Consider the following 19,721-nt stretch of genomic DNA (forward strand, 5'->3'; position numbering starts at 1 on the left):
TGGAGAAAGGAGAACCCTCCTACACTGCTGGTGGGAATGTAAGCTGGTTCAACCATTGTAGAAAGCAATATGGAGGTTCCTCAAAAAACTAAAAATAGAAATACCATTTGACTCTGGAATCCCACTCCCTGGAATTTACCCAAAGAATACAACTTCTCAGACTCAAAAAGACACATGCACCCCTATGTTTATTGCACTATTTACAATAGCCAAGATATGGAAGCAACCTAAGTGTCTATCAGTAGATAAATTGATAAAGAATAGGTAGTACATATACACAATGGCATACTATCCAGCCATAAGAAAGAAACAAATTCTACCACTTGCAACAACATGGATGGACCTGGAGGATATTACGCTCAGTGAAATAAACCAGGCAGAGAAAGACAAGTGCCAAATGATTTTCCTCATTTGTGGAGTATAAAAACGAAGCAAAACTGAAGGAACAAAATAGCAGCAAACTCACAGACTCTAAGAAGGGACTAGTGGTTATCAAAGGGGAGGGGTGTGGGAGGCAGGTGGGGAGGGAGGGAGAAAGGGACTGAAGGGTAGTATGTTTAGTACACACAGTGTGGGGGGTCACGGGGAAAACAGTGTAGCACAGACATGGCAAACAGTGAATCTGTGGCTTCTTACTACACTGATGGACAGAGCCTGCGATGGGGTATGGGTGGGGACTTGATAATTTGGGTAAATGTAGCAACCACATTGTTTTTTCATGTGAAACCTTCATAAGAGTGTGTATCAATAATACCTTAATAAAAAATTAAAGAAAAAGAACATATACACAGACAGATAAACTGGAAAAAAAATTTATGTATGCATGTGTACATGTGTGTGCATGCATATCCAATAAACCTAATAAAAGCAATAATAGTTCAAACCTACTTTTAACTAAATCTTTAATATTCTCTGATTAAACTCACTAAAGAAACAACTTGTAATAAAATGGTATTTGTTACATAAAGAAAAAATGAAAAAAAAGCCCAAATACTTTAGTATAATACTTATGATTCTTTTAAAAAATCAGAATCCAAATATGCAAAGATGTGTTTAAAGGTGCTCTGAATTTTGTCATAATAGAATGGTTAAAAATTAGTCTCTATCCACAAAGTCTGGCCCTAGTTACCACACCAAACAGTTTAGTCTGGAAAACTATGTAACTTCTTACAGGGAGCCAGCCAAGCCAACCTGTCAATGTATGCAGGACACTGGTGCTTCACAATGTCTTAGATCAAAACTATCTTCTAAAGGGGGATAATAATTCAAATGACCCCCAATATTTTCAATGGCTCCTCAATGCTTTACAGATAAATCCTAAACCTCTTCACATAATACTCCAGAATCTGATCCCTAAGCATTTTTCCAGGTCCAAAGGCCCTGTGCTCCAGGGAAAGGGCATTATCTACCTCTTCTGACACACCCCTGGACCTCTGCTCAGTGCTCCCTCCACCCTGATAGAGCCTCAAGTTCTGCTCAAAGGTCCCTTCACCCACAAGCCTCACTTAGCTGTCTGCCATCATGCAAACCCTTCTTCCCCAGGCCTGCTCCCTCACTGCACAGCACTGCAAAGTCCTCTGCACACACGCACTCCTTAAATGCCCAAGTCCAATGCCAGTGTGGTCACTGGCACGCATGGCACCCAGCAGGGTCTGACTGAGAAGACTGGGAGGAGGGCCCTTCCCTTCCGTCACACCTGGACAGCAGTGACAGCAGGCTCACTGCTCAGTGTTAGACCTTGCTCGGCACCCAGTAAGTGCTTGATGAATTTGCTGAACAAGCCATTTCTCCTTCTCAGTCCCACCACTTTGGGTTTCAAATATTTCATGCTTCTTTAGTTATCAAGGCTTTTTTTTTATTAAGGTATCATTGATATACAGTCTTATGAAGGTTTCACATGAAAAACAATGTGGTTACTACATTCACCCATATTATCAAGTCCACTCCCACACCCCATTGCAGTCACTGTTCATCAGTGCAGTAAGTAGTTATCAAGGCTTTTACCCACAGGAATGCTCTGCTGTGACCCTCCTTCTTCCTCTCACCTCGATGACTCCTATTCAACCTTCAGATTTAGCACATCTGCTATACTGGATGCCTCTGAAAAGTCTCCTGGCTCTCCCTTTGGCCTCACAGCATACTGTCTTTTTTTTTTCAAGTGCTTATTGCAGTTTGTAGTCTTATATCTGATCAATTCTTTAAAGTGCAGATAGTAAGCTCCATGAGGGCAGAGACAGGTGCATTTTTCTGTGCAGCACCAGAACCAGCACAACAGCACACAGCAGGCATCCTAGAAGCATTTGCTAAATGAATGAATTAAAAGTTTAAAATACTTGGCTTCATGACTTCTTGGGTTTCCCACACACAACTACCAAACTCCCACAATGGCTTCTGCATGCCTCTCTGTCTTCATCCCTAGACACTCTCCATGTGTATGAATCCCCCAACAGACCGTCTTCTCCCACCACCTCCATGCCCTGCCCGTGATGTCCCCACCTTGGAATGCCTTCCCCTGTCATTCGCTTCATCAGGACTCAGCTTTGGTATCACCTCTTCTGGAAGTCTTCCCTCTGCTCTCTCTCAGGCTGGAGTAGGTAGGTTTTCACTATGCTTTCCCAATCAGTTCTATCATGGGACTTGTCCCACTTATTTTCTATACTATTTATTCATATGGTTACTTACAATCTCTGCCATTAGGTTGAGTTTCCTGAAGTTAGGGATCTAGCTAATAGTCATACATGTTGAAGTCATGAGTGTGTGTGTCTGTTATATCTAATGCTTGGCACAATGTCTGACAAAAGACACATATCTACTATGTATACTCAGTTCCTGCTGAATAAACATGTTGGATGGCCATTTTGCAGAGAAATTTAGTCCAGGTCACTTCATGAACTAGAAGATGCTTTAAGGAACTAAATTTGCTGTTACAAAGTTTTTAATTACCTTTCTTTTTACAACATGCTCAAATTACCTCAATATCAATGCTGAAAATAAGAGATACTTAGAAAAACATGGAACACTTACAAGAAGCATGAGCATAAAGGATCCCATATAGATGATCAGGAAAAACAATGAAATCATAGTGAGAGTAAGAATTCCACGAATCCACCAGTTTTTCCACCTAAAAATAAAATGTTTATAAAATTAGCATTTAAAGTGTTCTTAGAGTTTTTTGTATGGTTTCAGTACTGTGTTACCAGACTTAGGGATTTTCCCTAACATACTTTTAAGAATCCTTTACTTCCCCTTATATTGTAGGATAAAAAACAAAACCCCAAACCCCAAAAAGCCAACCACATAGCACTGGTTCTCTCACCGAGAGCCAAATGTAAAAGTCACATTAGACAAAGAACCAAACTAGTTTTTGTTCAACACGAATGAAGATGAATCACGAGTACAGGCAGTGAGGTGGTCCATGTGGATGAGTGCACATCCCACCAGGGGTCATTTGGGAGGGAAGGAGGAGCCAGGTGCAAAGCCCTCTGGAAAGATAATCAATCCTATAAGGTGGCAGATAAAAACAGTAATGACTTTAAGGTGGTATGGAGAGAGAGTGTGGCCTTCCAATGAGAAAAAGCAAAGGAAGGATGATACAGAAGTGAAACTAAAGAGCACAAGGACTTCAGCAAAATGAGGAAGAAGCAAAGGCAGATCTGTCACAGGGAGCAAGGTCAGACGTAAGGTCGCTTCCTTCTCTTGCATGAAGTATGCTGCCTGCTTTTCTTGATTAGGAACAGAGCTCTTAATAGCCAAGCATTCGCTTACCTTGGGCCTTATCTGTTCCTTAGAGCAGCGCTTCCCCACTGGTACACCCTGCTAGTTCTCACAGGCCAAGAATTGATCTCCCCCAGTCCTCTGGCAACCAGTAAGGGCCTGAGGTGCCCAAATGCCACCCCCACCAGGAGCCTCACACTTCAGTCCCAGTGTACCTTACAAACGGTCATCCTTTTTGGGGCTGCATCATGGGAAAAATCAGCAGTTATTGCATGAAACATCCAAAATGATCATAATAACACCTATGTATGGATGATGAGTTCTGATCTAAAATTGCTGCTCCCTGCTTTCATTCATTCTACACTCGTTTTACAGTATACTCACAATAAAGTTTTTTCTTTGGAACTTTCTTGATTTCTATTAATTTGTATGACAGCATTTAATTATGTTACAAGAAATCCGGATTTACCTTTAAGTAAAGTAACATATGCACTGTATTCAGGGGAGAAGTACTGAATTAAAAAATTAGGCTCACATCTGTGAACAAGGTCATAAAAACAACTGAGATCCAGAACTATTAAAATAATAATCATGCTCTTAATGGACAGCAAAAAAATGTGTTCTGTTCATCAAAAAAATATGAAAACTTCGCTTTGAACCAATTTATTCTAATATGGTTATCTCCTAGAAATTAAAAACATAAAAATTCATATTACATTTACTAGATAAGATTACCCCAGTGTTTTTCATTAATGACCCTTGGGAAGTAAAATCTATTTAGTTAAAGTCACATCCAGCACTTTTGTTCAATAACATAGAACAGTGTCACACAGAAAAGAAATCAGAGGGCATCATATACAGTAATGGCAAGAATTGCTTCACAACATTTTTGCAGCACTATAATATATATTCATGTGCTCTTGGGATGTGGTATAAAATCTATCGCATACTGTGTTAGAGTCAAAAAAGTCAGAACAACACTGTTAAATACTAACATTTAAGATGTCATATTTATTTGGATAAAAGCTTACATTTATTTTGGTTTTAAAAATTTTATAATTCATATTACTAAAGCACACAATAGAAAGAAAATAAAATTAGCTGAAATTTGATGGCAATTAAACATTTAAAAATACAGCACAAATATAACATGCAAAGGACTGTGGAATTTTGGATAGTAAATTCAAACTTAGTTCAAAGAAAAAAATATGACCTGTTTCTGCCTGGCATTTGAAAAACAGGGAACAGAGAATACAGAATTTTTTAGTAAATGTTATAATACCAGAAAAGGCAACCTGATGTGGTAAATGGACTACCAGCTTCAGAAATCTGATAAATTGGGCAAGAATCCCAGGTCCACATCTTCCTAGCATTGTAACCTTCATCATTAACTTCTCAGACTTGGTTTTCTCATACTTCACAAGATTTTAAGGATTAAATGAAAGGATTTAAATCAAGCTAAATCAAACATTTAGCACCATGCTTCACATATGGTGAAAAAGCATAAGCCTTCTCTCTCGTAGTTCCAAAATTTAAAGTAAAATATATTACATAGACCAGGATAACCTCACAACTTATCTTGTGCACCCATTTTATTCATTTTCATCCAATCATACCTTGAAGATAAACCTGATAGAGCTTTCTTGAGGATCTCAGGGGTTCTATCTGAGGATGGTGGAATTTCTGGAATATCAGAATCTGTTCTGGAATCCAAATCTCCATATCTATCATCAATATCTGTTTCCTAAAATTAAAAAAAGGAAAATCACAAATTGCAAAATAGAAAAAAACAAAAACAAAAAAACACATGCTTGCCAATGCATTTATTTATTGTTCAATGTGTCAAATCTCTGTTACAAAACTTGAAACAAAGAAACATGTATTGACTTATCTTCAATAACCAAGCACTGTTGCACTTCCTTGTTAGGAAACTTTGCTTGTCTTTGCTAAAATCTATCAATGTAAAGGATTAATTTAAACAAAAGACACAAAAAGAAAATTCTGTATTAGCCAAATCATAAATTTTCCATAAGAATCAAATATTAATTATTTTGCTACTTAACTGGAAGAACATAGTGTTAATTTCATGTTGATTCTGATCAGTTGCTCACAGTCCCTTTTTTAATTACAATCAAAGCAGCAAAAACAAGAATAATATCTTACACTGGCATAGAATTTCATACATTTTTCTTACATATTTAAAATTTTTTTAGTATTTATATATTTTTATACATTTTAAGCATTTTAATTTCTATAATTTTTATTAGATCCTTGAAATAATCCCAATCCCAATGAAGTAGGTCAAATAGAAATGATCACCTCTGTTTTACTGATCGGTAACTAATGTTAAAAGTATTTGCTTTGGTGGTAAGAATGTTTATAACCCAAACTGATTTCTAAGATTAAAAGATTAAGATTAAAGAAGCTGTATATGCTGGGGCCTTTAGACCAATATGATCACTGTAGAACTTCCAGGGATAGAGTGGCCAAAGAATTTTAGGACTAGAGTGGCCTAATGCTCAGTTTTGAAGTTGTTCCTTTTGCTGTAATTTAATAGTGTCCACCCCTCTCGTAGGTGCATTCCCCCAGCAACCTTCAGTAAAGAGTGCTGCACACACACATGCTTTGGGAGAGTGGTTTACAGAGGGGAAACTGGGGCAAGGGGGCTAAAGTGCGGTGCAGGGAAAATATTCATGAAGCAAATGCAAGCAGATGGAACACTGGGCAGAATGTTGGGTCAGAAGTGATCCTAGGAATGAAAGTGCCTAGGAATTCATGATGTTTAGGAATTTCAAACCATACTCAGCCCTTATCAGTGCCAAAGTTTTGGCAAATTTCATCACCCCTTTTAACTGGCTTCTTCATCCATAAAACAGCAGCATTTAATGTAATACCAAAGATTAGTAAAGTCAAAAAAGAAGTAAGTTATTGTTAACTGAATCAAGTCTTCCCATTGCTATTAAGTGGCTTACCAAATAGAATTTTAGCCTGGGAGGAGTACTTTCAGTTTTCATAAAGCAACAATAAATTTACTATCGCTCTCTTATAAACAATATGAAATTAAATGTGTCATTACAACAAAAATAACAAATAAAATAGACATGTCGAATTCCCACTGTGACTTTGAGAGTAAGTTGGACTCAAAACAGCTCAAACAGAGAGAGGTGCTGACTAATAAACCACAAGACAAAACATCCCCTGAAAATGTGAGGATATCTGCTGTCAGTATAACATGCCAGGACTTTGACATCTAGAACAATAGAACATATCTCCTTTTTTTTCTTTCCTCCGCTACTCTTTTTGCACTTTCAATAGCCCCAAGAGTGGTGGGAGTGGTAGTAGAGATGGTGACTATTGGGAGTGGCTCCATAAAGCAACATACATGGAGTTGTCAGTACCATTTCTACCTCTACTCTAACTGGCAGTGTGGCAAAAGGCAAATCACTTAACCCTGAAGAAACCCAGCCTTTGGTTTCCTCATAAAATAAAAAGCATTGCACTACCAATCATGCTCTTCAAAACACTAAAGCTTTCAGCAAGCCATTTCAAAGTCCACGGGTAATAATGGTTATGTGCCAGACCCTCCCTTCACTTCCTCAAGAAATCTGTGCTGCTTTTATTTTTATTATTAAGCTTCTGATTTCTATCTTATATACCTGAGAGAAACACAAAATGAAAAGCTTAAGATTAAACTAGACTACTTCAATTTCACTCTAATAACTAGAAAAACAGATAATTCCTAAACAGTGGCATTTTAGAGTAATGTTACTCAATTACTGGAATTAGTAGCAGAGATTCTTGTGTTTCTGCATTTCTTGTATGGATCCTGTGCTACACAGATGCAAGACCTGACAAGGAAAACAGAGTGTGATTGGAGATGATGGGAAAGAAGGGATGCTTTAATGATCAACTAAAGACATGACGCAGTGTGCATGCTGAAAGAAGCTACTCAAAATGTTTAAGAAAGCCAAATTAGGAGCTTCTTTTCAAGCTTCTTCTGAGGATGACAATCCTCCATCTTACATCTTGGGCCCACGTTCTCCTACTACCCACCAGGTGATCTATACACCTCACAGCTTCTCTCTCCATCTCTTACTCACTCATGACTCTGCGTAAACCTCCCAACAGGCCATCTCCAGGTGGGCTTCCTACTAGCATCACCTAAAATTCAACATAAGCAAATCAAACCTGGATCACTCACTTGACCTACACACAAAAATAAACTCAAAATGGATTAAAGACCTAACAGATGAACTGAAACCATAAAACTGCTAAAAATACATAATATATGCAGTTAACATCAGCATTAGCAATTTTTTTCCTGGATATATGTCCCCAGGCAAGAGAAACAAAAGCAAAAGTAAACAAATGGGACTACATCAAACTAAGAAGATTCTGCACGCAATAAACCATCAACAAAACAAAGGTAACATTCTCCCATTTGAATGGGAGAATATATTTGCAAATGACATATCCAACAAGGGGTTAATATCCAAAACATATCAAAAACTGATACAACTCAACACCAAAAAACCCCAATAATCTAATTAAAAAATGGACAGAGGACCAGAATAGACATTTTCCCAAAGAACACATACAGATGACACAGGAAAAGGTGTTCAACATCACTAATCATCATAGAAACACAAATTAAAACCACAGTGAGATATCATCTCACACTAGTCAGAATGGTTGGTATCAAAAAGACAAGAAATATCAAGTGTTGTTAAGGAGGTGAAAAAAAAAGGAACCCTTGCACAATGTTGGTAGGAATATAAACTGGTACAGTCACTATGGGAAACAATATGGATGTTCCTCAAAAAATTAAAAAGAGAAATACCATACTACCCAGAAATCCTACCTCTGGCTATTTACCTGAAGAAAACAAAATCACTAATTCAAAAAAATATACACACTCCTATGTTTACTGCAGCTTTATTTACAATAGCCAAGACCTGAAAGCAACCTATGCATCCATTGATAGATGAATAGATAAATAAATATGGTACATATACAACAATGGAATATCACTCAGCCATAAAAAGGAATGAAATCTTGCCATTTGTGACAACATGGACAGATCTAGAAGGTATTATGCTAAGTGAAATAAGCCAGAGAAAGACAAAATACCATATGGTTTCACTTATATGTAGAATCTAACACAAACAAACAAAGCAAAAATAAACTTATAAATACAGAGAACAAACTTGTGGCTGCCACTGGGGAGGAGAGTGGAAAGATGGGCAAAATAGGTGTAAGGGGATAAAGAAGTATAATCTTCCAATTATAAAATAAATAGCACACTGGGATGAAAAGTAGAGCATAAGGAAAACAGTCAATAATATTGCAATGTCTTTGTATAGTGACAAGACAGTAACTACACTTACTGTGGTGAGCATTCTGTAATGTACATAATTGTTGAAATCAATGAAGTTGTACATCTGAAACCAATACAAAATTCTGTATCAACTATACTTCAATTAAATAAATACAATAAAACAAACGATTCAAGGGGAAAAAACAGTCAATAACAGTAATCAAAAACAACATAATCCCATCCACAAAATTTTTACCATGCATTTAATTTCACACAGTATCTCACTTAATTATCATTAACCATAAAAAAAGGAAAAAATAAAAGATGTTTGCTTGTCTGTATTTTCTAGTAATCCATAAACTTTGTGAGAAGAGGAAATATCATCGACTGGCCTCACTCGAATCCTGAGAGGCCACCAGAGGACCTGTTCAGTGGCTAGTATTTATTATGCACTACATAAACACGTGTTGAATGAACTGAGTCTGTCTACTCATGTTAACATTTAAGATTAAAATAAGAAGTTCTCTCATGTTCTTTTTCTCTGAGTGGTATTAGCTAAGCCACCTTGCTTGGAACCCCAGCTGCACCTATGTAAAAAAAGGGTTTCTGACTACTACGGACTACTCTTTTCCAAATACAAAATTTTAATGAAAATATGTCTGGTACTTGATGCCTGATAGTTGAAGAAATAAATTAGTACCCTGTCAATCTCAATTTCTATGTGAAAGTTACTTAGAAAAAAATGGCAAAGCACTTTATATATATATACTTATTTACTCCTCACATTACTGTAGAGGTAGGTAAATAATCACCTCCATTTTGTAAGTGAAAAAATTTAGGCTCAGAAAAGTTAAGCTGCCCAAGTTTACACAGCTATAAGCAATGTAGCTGGGATTTGAAAACATGAAGATGGAAAATTAAAATGACATTTCTCCCACGAATTGATCTACAGACTTAATGCAATCCCAATAAACATCGCAACAGGCATTTTTTTGTAGAAATATACAGGCTGATTTCAAAGTTTATATGAAAAGGCAAAGGACCTAGAAGACCAAAAGAGCCTGGAAAAAGAACAAAGTTGCAGGACTTATATTGCCTGTTTTCAAGAGTTATTATAAAGCTGTAATCAAGCCATGAAATGATATTGGTATAGAAGAAAAAATGATCAATAGAACAGAGAATCCAGAAATAAACCCATATATATATATATACATATGATCAACTTATTTATGGTAATTCAGTAGCTGGAATATTTGGATATCCATATGCCAAAACAAAAAGGGAAAGAAAGTACTTTGATCCATACCTCACACCATCAAGATAGGTCGGAGACATTTAAATAAAACTCTAAAACTTCCATGAAATCTTTGGGATCTCGGGCTAGGCAAAGAGTTCTTAAATATGACAATAAAAGTATGATCCACAAAAAAAAATTAATAAATAGAATTCAACAAAATTTAAATTTTCTGCTTTTGAAAGAAATTGTTAAAGAGAATGAGAAAACAAGTTATAGGTGGAAAAACATATTTACAAATCACATATCAAATAAAGGTCTTGTCCCAGAACATATAAAAAACTCTAAAAACTGAATAAGAAAACAGTGAACTCAATTAAAATTCATAGGCAAAATATTTGAACAGACATTTCATCAAAGGCAATACCCAGATAGCAAATAAGCATATGAAAAAATGTTTAATATCACTAATGATTAGGGAAATGCAAATCAAAACCACAGTAAGATATTACTATACATCTATTAGTGGCTAAAACCTAAAAAACTGAACATCGCAAGTGTTGGAGAAGCTGTAAAGAAACTGGAACTCTCACACCCTGCTAATGAGAATATGAAACAGTACAACCACCTTGGAAAACAATTTGGCAATTTCTTTAGAAGTTAAATATAAATCCACCATATGACATAGTCATTCCATCCCTAGCTATTTATCCAAGAGAAATGGAAGTATACAACCAAAGCCTATAAACAAATGTTCGTGGCAGCTTTATTTGTAATAGCTCCAAACTTAGAAACAACTCAAATGTGCAAGAGGAAAAAGAACAAATTAGGCGACATCTGTACAATGGAATACACTCAGCCATAAAAACAAGTGAACTATTGATACATGCAACACAGATTAATGTCAAAATAATTATGCTGTCGGACAAAATGTACTTACATTATGTATAAGTACACACACACATATGTGTGTGTACATACATGTATGTATAGTATTGCATTTATATAAAAGTCTAGAAAATACAGACTCACCTATGGCCCCAGAAAGCAGATCAGTGGTTATCTGGGGCTAAGGGGGTAATTACTTTTTGACAGGAGCAATTTTTGGTGGTGATGAGTACGTTCATCACCTTGACTTACAGTAATGAATTCATGGGTGCACATATATGCCAAAACTTATCAAATTGTGAAGTGTAAGTATGGTCAATTCTGTGTATCATTGACAGTTCACGGTGGCTCCTGAAGAGCACACAGGGGCCAGTGGGCAGGGAAAGAGGACTCAGGTGCTTCCTAATACTGTGAACTAGAAAGACAGGAACAAGGGAATGGGGTTCCAGTCCATTCAAGATGATGGCTCCACAGAAAAGTCTCCAAGATAGTGAAGGTGAAAAAGTGGTTCAGAATTCAACAGAGAGTAATAAATTATATCACTCACACTTCCCCCCATTTTATACCTGGTCCCCTAAAAAATGAGTCAGACCACTAGACTCAGCTTCTCCCTGGTGGGTCATTGAGGTTCACATTGATCCCTGTACCAACTTCACCATTAAAATTGCAAACAAGCAAGAGGAAACCCTCAACTGACACAGTTCTGTGCCTAAAAGGAAGCAGTCTTTTAAAAATTCTGAATCTAAGCAATTGTTACTTGAAAGAACATTAGGTTATATTTCCCATTTCAGCATTTTCTCTGTTCCTTCCTTATTTCCATATAGACATGGATTCCTTCTCTTTCTCCCAGGACAGGAAGTGAACAGAACTGCCTCTATCTGCGCTTGGGAGAGGAACTGGCTGATTTATTTCCTAGCAAGTCAGCAGTGTTGTGAACCAAGAGCAGCGTGCAGGGGTGTTCAAGACCTCTGTGATGATGAGGAATGGTCAAGGGACTTCATAGCATTGTATTCTATAGCTAGGATTTTGATCATTTCAGTGATCAGCTCTAATGTCTTATTCTACACTTACTATGATTAAGCCTCTATGGTTTCCAAATTTAAACTGAAATGGAAAAGATTGGTCCTCCCACTCTTTCTCTGCAGCCCTGTTCTATTATCCCTGCAGGAAAGAGATGACTGGATGGTCCAGTGCACTACCATACGATTTTGATCAGGCATTATACCACAACAGTAGATCCCAATGCCAGGATCAGAGGAAACGCAATGTGCATCAGCAGCACATGAAATGCCTTTGTAAGAGGGATATCTCATTACATCAACTATCCATTTAAAATCTTCAAGGAGCTCCCCACTGCTCAAATCCAACCTCTTATTATTCTCCAGCCAGGGCTCCTGGCACGCCCACACTACCACTTCCTGCTCCACAGAACCAAACTTCCCGCACTCCCCAGAGTGGACAGTCTTAACCTCTTGACCTTCTGCTGTCTTTAACACTCTTCTGCCTTGCTGGCTAATGTCTATTTATCCTTAAGGTCTCATTTTAGCTATCACTTCCAGAAAACTTTTCTTCAGGGAGCCTGTCAAGGAGAATAAAGGGCCCCCAAAGATATCCATGTCTTAATTGAGGAACCTGTTAATATGTTGTGTCACAATGCAAGGGAGAATTAAAATAACAGATGGAATTAAATTTGCTAACCAGCTGACCTTGAGATGGGAATATTAGCCCATAGGATTATCCAGGTGAGTTTAACATAATCACAGGAGCCCTTAAAAGTGAAAGAGAAGTCAGGAGATTCAGTCAGAGATGTGATGACAGAGCATGGAGTGATGCCTGCTTTCAAGGAGGAGGAAGGGGCTACAAACAAAGGCAAGAAGGCAGCACCTCGAAGCTACAGAGGAAAGGAAATACATTTTGCCTTCGAGCCTCCAGAAGGCACAAAGTCCTGCCAATACCTTGATTTTAGCCCAGTGAGATCCATTTCAGACTTCCAACCTCCAGAACCATAAGACAGTAAATTTGTGGCCATCTGTTGCAGCAGCGATCAGAAACTGTACTCAGAGCCCCTCAGCCCAGTTTGTGCAGCTCTGCATGCCCCAAGCAATCTGCCTCTGCCATAGTTCACATTGCACATGTTCAGATTTCTGCTTCATTCACCAAAGTCTTGCTCACCAGTTACCTGCAGCCTGGAGCTTGGTGAACATGTGCTAAGTGAACGATAACCAGTTGTTTCTCTATCCCAAAATGGAATCAGGCTGGTTCTCCTGGTCTGCAAAAACCATTTGCTCTATTTTCTGCCAATCCTAAAATGCTATTACAATATTTTAATCCTATCTAATTTCAACGTCTTTTAAGTCTTTCCTAAATTTCTGGCTCATTATGATTTTTCCCCAGTGATACCTAATTCTGTTATACATTAAAATCATACTCTTATGGTTTCATTTAAGTGTTAAATTCCAAATTAGGAATAAAGATCTCATGGGATAATACAAAATAACTTAGAAATTTGAGTTTTATTCAAAGGTCAAATATTACTATCATCACAAATTTGCATTTTATCTGCAATCTTATTAGTGCTGGGCTCTTCAGAGGTACATCACTTTTTTAGGGCTAAGAGAAATAGTGCTCATGGCTCTCCTGCCTTGTTCCCAGTATTAGGGAAAACCAAGTACATGAACTATGATTACACCCCTCCCTGGATATTTTCTGCATTGTAAACCCAAACTGCATCTTGGTTTGGGGGAGGAAGATGGGAATAGACATTTTGGTGTCAATTGGGAAAATTCAAACATGAATTGTATGTAGATAAGGAAGTTACTGATAGTTTTCTTAGATATGATAATGGTATTGTGGTTTTGTAGGATAATGTCTTTAAAAGAGATTTATGATTTAATATTTAGAAAGGAAGGGCCATGAGGCCTGCAATTTATTTTCAAATGGCTCACCAACAAAGTATTTGCATACACATATATGGCAAAATGGAGCAAATCTGGCAAAATCTTAACAGCTGTGAAATCCCAGTGGCAGATATATTGATGATCATTGTATTAGCCTGTTAACTTCTCTATGGCATTAAAAATGTTTATAATGAAAACCTATGAAAAAAGTCAAAGCTAACAATATACTGTTTGGGGATACAAATATGTTGCCAACCTATCAAGAGAAGGAAGGCAATGTTGAATACAAAATTCAAGCTGTGATTCCCTAGGTGCCTCTGGGGTTCCTTGCATCATGGCCCCTTTGTACTGATTCCATATTTATGAACAGCAATATAAATTACTACAAGTAGTACTGCCACATGCAGCTTTCCAGGGAGCACCATCTACAGTGAACTCAACATCAACGGTGTCCCACAGTTGTTCAAATCCTCAACCCAGAAAAGCCTTTCTTGGGCAAACACAGTCAGTGGGTGAAAAGAAAAGACAAAACCTTGAAAGAAACATGAGTCTAATTTTGTTTTTCAGATCTGGATTTTTGTATTTCAAGGTAAAATGTTAAGCCCCAGATAGGTTTAGTAAATATTTGCTGCTCCACAGCACCACACTGTTTTCAAATAACCTGCTTGGAATAGGAAGGTGGCAGTAAGCCCAATCTTAACTGCCAAGGTACCTGGTCCCACCTGGGCCAGTCAGATGATGAAGTTACACTTGTTTCATTGGCCTTACATAATGCTTTTAAACAGCTGGCCCTGGGTCCTGGAAAATAAAGGCAACTGCGAGCATTGCCAGGAAGCAGAAAAGCAACACTGCCTTCCTGGCCACCAAGTCTGCAAGAAACAGTTTTAAATGTCCATAGGTATGAGCTCCTCACACTAGATTCGAGTCTTGTTTCTCCCTTCATGTGCATTCTGATTTTATATTTAAAAGAAAACTTAAAACCTTGACAGTTCTCACAAAGTCTTGAGCAAACGTTCAGTAACTTGATATGAAAAATAACCTTGACTCTCCTTGTGTACAAGAAAATAAGTAAACATTTAGAAAGATAACTAAACTTGGCATACCTCAGGAATGATCAACCACCAATTAGTTATTAATGAAATTAGTTCATCTCCTTTTCTGGAGTCACTTCCAAAAGTGATGTCATTCTCATTAAACAGGTTCTGAAATAACTCTCAATTAAATGAACCAAGTATATAAACACAGCTATAAAATAAAAATGATTTCTTTTAATCAATCATAAAATAAGTGAGGAATTACTAGAAACTATTTTGATTTAAATATGGGTGCCTGAAATCACAGAATTATAAGTTTAGCTGAAAGTTCCAAGCCAAATTCAGAAAGGCCAAATTAGTTTTAAAAAATTCCACATAGTAACAGTAAAAAAAAGTTCCTAAGTATTTTAATTTTACAAATTTAGGACCACATACCTAATTTCTCCTTTACATTTTTTTAGTCAAAAATTTTAGGGTAAATCGCAGCTCTAAATACTGTGCAATTTGGGAAAGGAATTTAGGTTCCTAAACTTTAGTGTTCTCAGGTGTAAACTAAGGCTATTTTACTTGTCTCCACAATTGTTAAGATTCAAATTGGTTACCATATGCAAGTGAGTATTTTGCACCCTATGAATTACTTTATTATCTTTATTCCATGCAGTTAAAGTCCACAATCCAAAATATATTATATATTTTACAATTAGTTGTTGAGCAACAAACAAATCCTGGCCTCACCCCTTTTCTGAAGCTATAAGAAACAAAAGAACACTCAGTCAGAAACTCAAATATAGCAGGCACCCAACACCCATTTTCTGAATGCACAGAACAAAGACAAACCTTGGGAAATGTCTAAATTCTTAAATGACCTATTTTCCTTATACTGAATTAAAATCTGTATTTTTTTAAGAAGACATCCCCAAACACAGATTAAAGGAAAACAAACACATAAAACCTCTGTATTAAGCTTTACTACCCATGAAAAAACACATAAAAGTCTGTTTTACAAAAATGCATATGTATTTTTGCATAAAGAATCATTGTGAATGTGTATATGTCATATTTTTTCTTTACAAGCTAGTTTTTCAAAGTATTACTTTAAAGTGTCCCACTTTTCCCTAGTACATTTCAGACAAAATACTGTTTGCACTAAAAACTCCATTGCAGTCACAAAGTTTGATACAGCTGATGATATCCTAAGGTAAAATTTCTCAAAAACATTAAGAAATAAACTCTTTATTAAAGTCACAATCACAAACAGTAAGTAAAAATTCATGTGGTAACACCAGGATACTCTTTACAAGTCCCAAGTGCCATATAAAACATACTGTAAAGATGTAAGAAAGTAACTACCCACTCTCACCCCCACATGGTGTACTGCCTACATTAACATGACTTTAGAATTCAACCATCTTTAGTAGCATAATTCTACTCCTGGAGATTTGCTCTGGAATTCATTGCTCATCACAAGAACTGACACACAAACTCTTTAAGCATCAACAAACAAGTTTCCTCCTAAGACTCTTTGAACCTTTATCTCAAAAGTCCCTGCCTGGCTATGGCCACTAATCCCAACTGTTGCATCAAGGTCCTTACCCAATTCTAATCCCGTCCCTGCATTGAAAGACCTGCCTTGAACCAAACTTCCAATTCTCAATAAATCCAGCCTTGCCTGAACCCACTCCAGACTGCCAAAGCTCTGTGGTGTTGTCCCTCACTGCAGGAAGCCACAAACTCAACTTTGTCTTATTGGTTCAGTCAATTGGTTGGTAGGTGATATTTGAGGAGCCAGCATTCAAGAAATGTTAAATCAAATGAATATGCTGCAAATGACAAAAGAACCATGGGAAATCAGGTGATAATACTGAGGTAGGGCAGGAAAATAGGACAAGGGTCATGCCACTGTAAAATCAATTTAGCTTGCAAAAAAGGCCCAGTTAATTCTTTAACTTAATCTATAGCTTTTCTTCCTCTTATTCCAGCCACTTAATTAAGTAACTTTGTAACCAGGACAGGAGATAGATCTCCGATGTGTAAATGTATCTATGTGAATAAAGAATGCTGAGATCCCGGCAAACACAGTCACCTAAGTAACCCTATTAAGACAAAACTTCAAAGGAATTATGAATCACCTGTATACATCATGCCTTATGCTGACCCCTACCCAAAAGGCCCTAAATCCTTAAGTGTGCCTCCTCTGTGAGGTCACCCACATTCCCATCTGTGTGTGCACTGTCTTATATCAAATAAACTTTCTTGTTGGATAAGCCATTTGCCCTTGTCTCTCAGCTCCTTTCAATGATAAAGACAAGAACTTACCACCTTCCACCTCTGGTGGTAAATGTCTTTGTCACATTACTATTTCATTCAGCTTTCTAGTCTTAACACAGTCCTCTTCTCTCTCCCTGTTTTATTTCAGACCAGTAGGGGAGCGGAAGTTCTCAGAACATAGTCTCACTCCATCCAGTGCTCTGCAGCTACCCCAAATCCTGGGCAGGCAGGGGCTTAGTTCCCATGCCGTGTAGACTCAAGCGGACACTGGATGCCAAGTGACCCTGGCTTCAGGAGTTGGCAAGGGATCTTCCCTATGCCGAGCAGGAGTTCAATGAGCTCCTCTTTTATCCCTCTGTTCTTTCTTGCTCTCTGCAGCCTGCAAAATAGCTGCCATTCACTGCTACTCTCACTTTCATGAATTCTTTCTTACCTACATTTGTCTCATCCGCCCAAGAATTCTTTCTCATTCAGACTCAAGAACCCTCCCCTGCCCAGGTTGAGGTTTCACCTGGTGTGTAGGGAGAGACCTCGCCAGATGCAGCTGCCATACAACAATACTAACAACTGATCAATAATTGGGGATTATCAGCTTAAATAGTATTCTACAGGTCTAGATCTAAATATTAGTATTTTATTAATGGTCTACATTTAGGTGAAAAAAAATAGAAATGTTTATTACACCTACAAGTGACACCAACACAACCTGGAGTGATGTGTGTCAAAATGAAGAATTTACAAAAGCACAAGTTCCAAAATTAAAAGTTTATTTAAAAAAATTAGAGTACTTATGAAACAAACTATACAGTCTCAAACAGGGAAGGACAGAAGTTAACCGACCTCTGGATTGTTACACCCTCAACTGCATGAACTAAAATCTGTATCAAAGTAGCAGCCCCCCAGATGAGCCAGGGAACTTGTCTGACAGCTCACAATTCCACATGTGCTCCCCCTTCCTAGCCACAAGTTCCACATGGCACCCCCTCTTCTCACACTCCCGGCCCAGTAACTCAGGTCTTACTTTCACTCCCAATTGCTCAATTCCTCTCAATCCAGCCAGAGCTTCAATAACCCACTTTGGGCTTTAGTCCACTTCCCTGCCCACCATAACTTGTGGTCAGTCACTTTAATCTTGGTATGTCACCCCCTCACTCACTCCTCTGGCACCCTGGACCTGGCATTCCTGGGCCAAAATCACTCCCAGTGTCTTTCTTATTCTCAGGTATTAATTGGGGGTTATGCCTAACACATACACTTGTTGTAAGAAGCAAAAGTAAGATGTAGAAGTCCTCGGTGAACACTAAATCATTCTACAAGCATCAACTATTGTGACTAATCCTGATACTGAGTTAAGAATGATACTAATTCCATACACAACAAATTTGTGTTACTTTAGTTCAACTGACTCTTCACTGGGTTTGACAATTCTATTGATTGCCTCTTGGTCATTTCATATCACACTCCCAAAAATGACACTCCAACACTGTGCCAGTCAGAGATGAGCCTGGTTCAGTTTTGCCACCTGCTCTAAGTCAGCTGGGGCAATAGCAACTGCACTCTAGAGCAAGTTCATTATTTTGTAAAATATATATAATGATTGGGTTGAACTAAATTGTTTCTAAAACTCCCTGACACTCTCTGGTTCTGAGACCCTACTTTACTGAGAAAACTGAAAGCATCAGACACTTCGGTCTTCCCTCTTGCGCTTTTCAAAATGCTTCTGTATCCACCCTCCAAGCTTTCTTTCCTTTCCATGGATACACCAATACATGGATTCTCCATACCATGTCTCTTTCTTCTTCCTAGAGCCTTCCTGTCCTTTTCAGCACCTTCTCTCTCACTTGACTCCTTTCATACAAATATCCATCTTCCCCCAGGGAAAAGGAGATTTTTCACTCAAGCCTCCAGTCCTCTCCAGCTGCTATCCAGTATTCCCTTTCACCAGCGCTTCCTGACAATAACTACCAATATTTCAGCTCTCACATTCCTCATCCTCAAACTTGGCTTCTACTAAGACCTTTTTCTAACCTCAGTGTCCTATGCCTCACCCTCATTCCTATATAGTATTGATGATATCCTCTAAGCAATACCCTGCTTAGCTCCTAGGATCTCATTATTTTGGTTCCTTCCCTACATCTCCAACCCGCCTCTAAACATAGGCACCTCCCAAGGCTCTGCCTTCAGTTCTCTCCCCTCTCTATCCTAACCAAAGTCATCATCTCCAGACCGGACCTTTCAGTTCAGTTCCCATCACCACTTAGAACTACCTTCTCTATTTTCCAGAATCTTATATTCAACCTAACTCACCCATGCTCACTACTAACATGCAAAACTGCCCCAGAATTTTTGCTTCTTTCCCCAAAATCTCT

At 37.9% G+C, this 19,721-nt stretch overlaps 1 protein-coding gene across 3 annotated transcripts in view; it reads right to left on the reverse strand.

Annotated features, from left to right (window-relative positions):
- Window positions 1–19,721, reverse strand: part of CDS1 (CDP-diacylglycerol synthase 1) — an 82,626-nt gene that overhangs the window by 59,314 nt on the left and 3,591 nt on the right. For 2 of the 3 annotated variants that reach the window (XM_073237360.1, XM_073237359.1), the window contains exons 2-4: window positions 9,102–9,155; window positions 5,331–5,458; window positions 3,025–3,121 (exon numbers count right to left, since the gene is read on the reverse strand). In XM_073237360.1, the coding sequence (XP_073093461.1) occupies window positions 3,025–3,121; window positions 5,331–5,458; window positions 9,102–9,155 (279 nt within the window). The remainder of the gene's footprint in view (window positions 1–3,024; window positions 3,122–5,330; window positions 5,459–9,101; window positions 9,156–19,721) is intronic. The other variant, XM_037021151.2, reaches the window with a different exon arrangement.

The sequence above is a fragment of the Manis javanica genome, chromosome 5 (assembly GCF_040802235.1).
Source record: "Manis javanica isolate MJ-LG chromosome 5, MJ_LKY, whole genome shotgun sequence".
Classification (NCBI taxonomy): domain Eukaryota; kingdom Metazoa; phylum Chordata; class Mammalia; order Pholidota; family Manidae; genus Manis; species Manis javanica.